At 38.0% G+C, this 5,237-nt stretch overlaps 1 protein-coding gene across 5 annotated transcripts in view; it reads right to left on the bottom strand.

The window, feature by feature from the left end:
- Positions 1-5,237, bottom strand: part of LOC106532175 (pleckstrin homology domain-containing family A member 5) — a gene marked incomplete at its 5' end in the record, with an annotated part of 87,284 nt that overhangs the window by 11,561 nt on the left and 70,486 nt on the right. For all 5 annotated transcript variants that reach the window (XR_001312033.1, XM_014028188.1, XM_014028189.1 and 2 more), the window contains 1 exon segment: positions 4,703-4,795. Coding sequence is in view for 4 of the 5 variants with exons in the window: in XM_014028188.1 (XP_013883642.1) it covers positions 4,703-4,795 (93 nt within the window).

The following is a 5,237-nucleotide window of genomic DNA, read 5'->3' as shown; positions in this document are numbered from 1 at the left end:
GCAAATTTTTTACTAAATATTAAATTTAAATGTTAAAAATATATATTTAAATATTAAATCCTAAATCTTAATGTTTAAATCTAAATGTAAAAGGGTACTACATAAAGGAAATTCCATCCTTCCATTTTCTTTATCCATTTCTCTTTTCAGGGTCTCTACTGCTGTCCTGAAAATCAGTAAATCCAGGTTTGAAGAAGGCAGAAACTTTGGTTATCAGACTGGAGAACCTGGTCCTGTGAAACCAGGGCCAGTATTTATCAAACTTCTTAGGATTACTCTTAAGAATGCTAAGAATAAAAAAAAACTTAAGTGTAAAAAATCCTGGCTCAAAGCTGGGCAAGTTATGAAGCATCTCAGTCTGACTAGGACTAAGACTGAAGTGACTGTCTTATGCCACTTTGCTGTGCAAACCTGATCCTGAATGATGTATAACATCCATGTAAAAACTAATCACTACATCAGATTTCATATTCAAGAATCAGAGGCGATTTCTCTAAGACTGCAAGGGAAGCTCAGCTTCCCCTAAAATGTAAAAAAGGAAAAAAATAGAAGATAATATATACTGTTGTGTGTACATGTCATTGACTATGCACTACAACGTGCTCAATTTTTGTTCAGACTCAGCTTCTTATCACTGGTAATGACACGGCTTTCCTCATTTCCCTCATTCAGCAGCTTCACAGTACTTTAAACAGTCGGACGCTGAGCGTCTACAGAGCTCATTAGCGATGCAAAGACTGCAACGAAACGAGACGAGTCAATGGCTAAATGCTGGCTTTGTCCCGCCCATTGGACGCTGAGGGTCTCTGGGGGTCTATGGGGCAGGGGGCTGGGTTGGACGCTGGCTGTCTGCGTGATGATTGGATGATCTGTCGGAGGCTGAATCCCTTTTTGATTGACAGCGAACTGAACGAATCAGCGATGTTTTTGGTGTAAACAAGCATGGGAGCAGTTTTTAGTTTCATTCCTGTTCTGAGTTGAAGTGGAGACTTTATTAATCCAATCCTTTTAGCGGCATTTTCTTTGTTAAAAACGACTAGCAACAAATCGAGCTTCTATTTCTGGTGTTATTTCTGTAGCTGCTTATGTTTGGAGACAGACTTCTATCACTCTTTCTGACTTCTTCTGTCCAGCGGGTGCTGCTGAGCCCCTCCGCTGTCACAAAACACTCACAGACGGACACACTTCACTCTAGACTCGCGCCAGTAACAAGCTGCACATAATAGCAGTTTGAATGTTGTGGACCGGATTTTGGTGAAGCCATTATATTCTTGTCTACTGAGAAAAACTTAAGAGTTAAACAGCAGGGCTGATCAACTCCTCAGATTAATTTGGTGCAAAAGGTGGGGAAAAGTAAGATAAATCTTTTGAGTCTGTGAAAATGATCTGTGACCCTGTCACAGACTTATGACTTTCACTCCACTACATTTCAAAGACAAATACTGTACTTTTGACTAGGGCTGTGTATTGGCAAGAATTTGGCGATACGATACATATCATGACAGAGGGGTCACGATACGATATATCCCGATATATTGCGATACTGTAAGCAAGGCGATATATTGCGATATATTGCGATTTTTTTGTCCAAAAATTCTATTAAATAAAAACCTCTTACAGGGGAAAAAAATGAAAAACCAAAATTCATTGTCTCAGAAAATTCTAATATTACAGAGGCATGCTTTTGATACATTTAGCTGTGTTCTGCTTTGTATGTATTTTATTTTATTTGTTTAATATTTCTTATTTCATCCATGTTTTCAATTATTAGACTAAATTTGACAATAAATAGCTTGAAAAAAATATGTTTGCAGTTTTTAGTTTTTAATATTAATTTACAATATGGTCACCCAACACTTAACAATGGCCTCTACCTCAAGAGGTAGAGGAGCCAAATGGCTGGCTCACTGCTGCCAACGAGTGGTCAGAGGCTGAACTACAACATAAAAATGAACGGCTGGCAGGAAAGTTGACATTTTAAACCTTAATAAAAAAATCGATTTAGGGCTTTAGAATATCGATACAGTATCAGGAAATGAAATATCGCGATATTTCAGTGTATAGATATTTTCTTACACCCCTACTTTTTACTCCATTACATTTCTAGGAAGCTTGCAGTAGCACAGCTTTGTCAGCTGTTGCTGTTTTTCCTTTCTTGAAATGTAAAGGCCACACGTTATGTTTCTTACAAGGGGAACTAATCACAGACATAACTCACACCTGAGATGGATTTGGAATTACATCATCCTCATTAATGGTCGCAAGCTGAGCTCCCACCTTCATTTTAAACGGAACCCAGCAATGAAGATGGTTGAAGAAACTCAAGAGAAACCAGCTCATGCATGACCATTTCTCAGCTCGATGTTTGAGATTTTAGGACTGAAAAATACTTTGTATCAGTTTAAATATCTTCTGTGTTCACCACGGATAAACTACATTTCTGCATTTAAGAACTCACAGTTCACTTTATTGTATTTTTATATTAAGTCTTTACAGGTGGTGTACAATTTGTAGCAGAGTGGTTCTATGTGTCAATACAGCAAGTAGTTTCTGAGTTACAAGTTTCTGTAAAATCACTGTACTGATGTTAGAAATTTTTATTTGTACTTTTGGATACTTGAGTATTTTTAAATGCATGTACTTTTGAATACCTAAGTATTTTTCAAAAGTAAGTACTTCGGTACTTGAACTTGAGTAGATTTTTGAAGGAGTAACTTCTACTTGTAGTTGAGTAGATTTGACTGTGAGTATCAATAATTTTACATAAGTACAAGAGTTGAGCACTTTGTCCACCACTGTTCTTAACCAGTTAAAAGACTTCTGGAGCTATCTTAAACATCCGGGAGAATAACCCCCAATTTACACTACTTGCATTCCGTCTCCGCTCCGGTCCGACCTCCGCAGCAAATACACACCCATTATAATCAATGAAAGTGTTTACACTGGCTGCGCAGGGCGGCGGTGAGCGGACGGCGATCCGTCAAAATTAGAACAGATCCTATTTTTGACGGATGCTGGAGCTGCGCCAGAGTCCATTTTTAAAGATTACGTTGCAACAATAGGAAAAGAAACGAGCACAACATTCGTATTTTCAAAATAAGACACTTTTAGGCTGGATAATTTGTTGGAATAATGTCGAAATTGCAGCTATATTAATAAATATATGGATATATTTCTACACAAATGCTGTCAGAATGTATCTTTCTGTTTGGGAAGCAGATGGAAACATGTAGCATGAAGCATATGTGTACACACATGATACACGTGGATTTTATTTTGAAATCAGAAGTTTCAGAAAGACGACAGCGAGACAGTTTCAACATAGATACCAAAAGCCTTTATATCGTTGTTTTCAGCTGTTTGGAGTTTGTCTTTCACAGAATTAATTATTTTTTGCTGTGGCTTCCACACTTATCACTGAATTTATCAATGAATTTATCGCGCAATCTGCTTCCTGCACGTCTGTTGGACCGGAGCAGAGGTAGTGTAAACTGGACTTGAAACGCACAGCTGCGACCTGCGCACTGCAGCGCAGCAGAGTGGAGCCGTAACACATGTAATGTAAATTAGGAGTAAGAGTGTTTCTTACCCCCAATTTATACTGGATGTGTTTCCGCTCCACTCCAACCTCCAGAGTAAATACACAACCATTGTAAGCATGGTGTGTACGTGTGTATCTTTCTCTTTGGGAAACAGATGGCAACATGAAAAACGAAACTTATGCATGCACACAAAATACACATGGGTTATATTCTGAAATCAAAAGTTTCAACAAGACAATAGTGATACAGTTTCAGCTGTGTTTTCAGTGCATCTTCCCCAGAATTAATTATTTTGCTATGAATTCCACATTTGTCACTGGCTTTATCATACAATGTCCCATTTCCTGCTCAAGCTTCTCAGAGCTCCTCTGTGCTTCGCACCAGAGCAGGCGCAGTATAAATTGGGGTGAAAACGAATGGCAGCAAATTGCGCAAGCATGTAAAGTGTAAATTAGAGGTTAGTCTTAGGAATTTTGATAACTGGCATTTACACAATCTGAATGTAGGAGTAAATTTAAGAAATTCTTAGCATTTAAGTCTAAAATTTCACTGTAGAAGTTTGATAAATACAGCCCCAGTAGAGTAGAGTTTGCATGTGTTCTCCGTGTATGCCTGGGTTTTCTCTGGGTACTCCGATTTCCTCTCACACACCAAAAACATGACTGTTAGGTTAATTGGTAACTTTAAATTGTCCTTATATAGATTACTGAGATGCATCAGGACATTTAAATTGTCCTTATGTTTGAGTGAGAGTGAATGGTTGTTTGTCTCGTTTGTCTCTATGTGTGGCCCTGTGATGGACTTGCGACCTGTCTGGGGTGTCCCCCGCCCCTCACACTGTGACTGCTGCATATGGGCAACAGTGACTCCCGCAATCCTGAAAGGAAGAAACGAGTTTTGATAATGAATGGATGGATGGATTTTATTTGCTGTTCTGTTTTTACATAATTTATCTAACTTATTTTAAATAATTGTTTTAAACTTGTGATTGGTTTCTTTTTGGTTCACCTTAATTGTATGGGTATTTTTTTTGTTTAATTTTTTTCCTCCGTGAAGCACTTTTGGGGTGTCTTGAGCTTCAAAAGTAAAAGACATTCAAATACAGATTTGACTGGCTTAGATGTGCAGTTACATGAGCTGAACGGGCAAATTGATCATACCTCACTTCTTGAGTCACTGCTGGTCTGCTGCTTGTCCTCAACCTTTTCATGTTGTACTTCTTCGCTGTTGGCATGTTTTACCTCCTCCACTTTCTGCAAACAGAAACACAATTACGTTGTCATAGTGTCATAAGAAGTGTTCTGAGAAAATCCTGTTTTATGTATCATAATATCATAATAAAAAATAATTTGGTTCTTACCAGGTAAGAGCATTTATCATTATCATAATTTGTCRAATTTAAACAGAACCTCAGGTGAACACCAGCAATTTATTTCAGATCAATTTGATTTAGCTTAGTGTAAATTCACAACAAAGATAATGTGAAGGACCTACAGGGGTTAGACAATGAAACTGAAACACCTGTCATTTCAGTGTGGGAGGTTTTATTGCTAAGTTGGACCAGCCTGGTGGCCAATCTTCATTAATTGCACATTGCACCAGTAAGAGCAGAGTGTGAAGGTTCAATTAGCAGGGTAAGAGCACAGTTTTGCTCACAATATTGCAATGCACATAACATTATGGGTGACATACCAG

This window comes from Austrofundulus limnaeus, unplaced genomic scaffold, assembly GCF_001266775.1.
Source record: "Austrofundulus limnaeus strain Quisiro unplaced genomic scaffold, Austrofundulus_limnaeus-1.0 Scaffold725, whole genome shotgun sequence".
Classification (NCBI taxonomy): Eukaryota; Metazoa; Chordata; class Actinopteri; order Cyprinodontiformes; family Rivulidae; genus Austrofundulus; species Austrofundulus limnaeus.
Note: the sequence above shows the minus strand (reverse complement) of the source record. Positions and strands in the feature narration are given on the sequence as shown.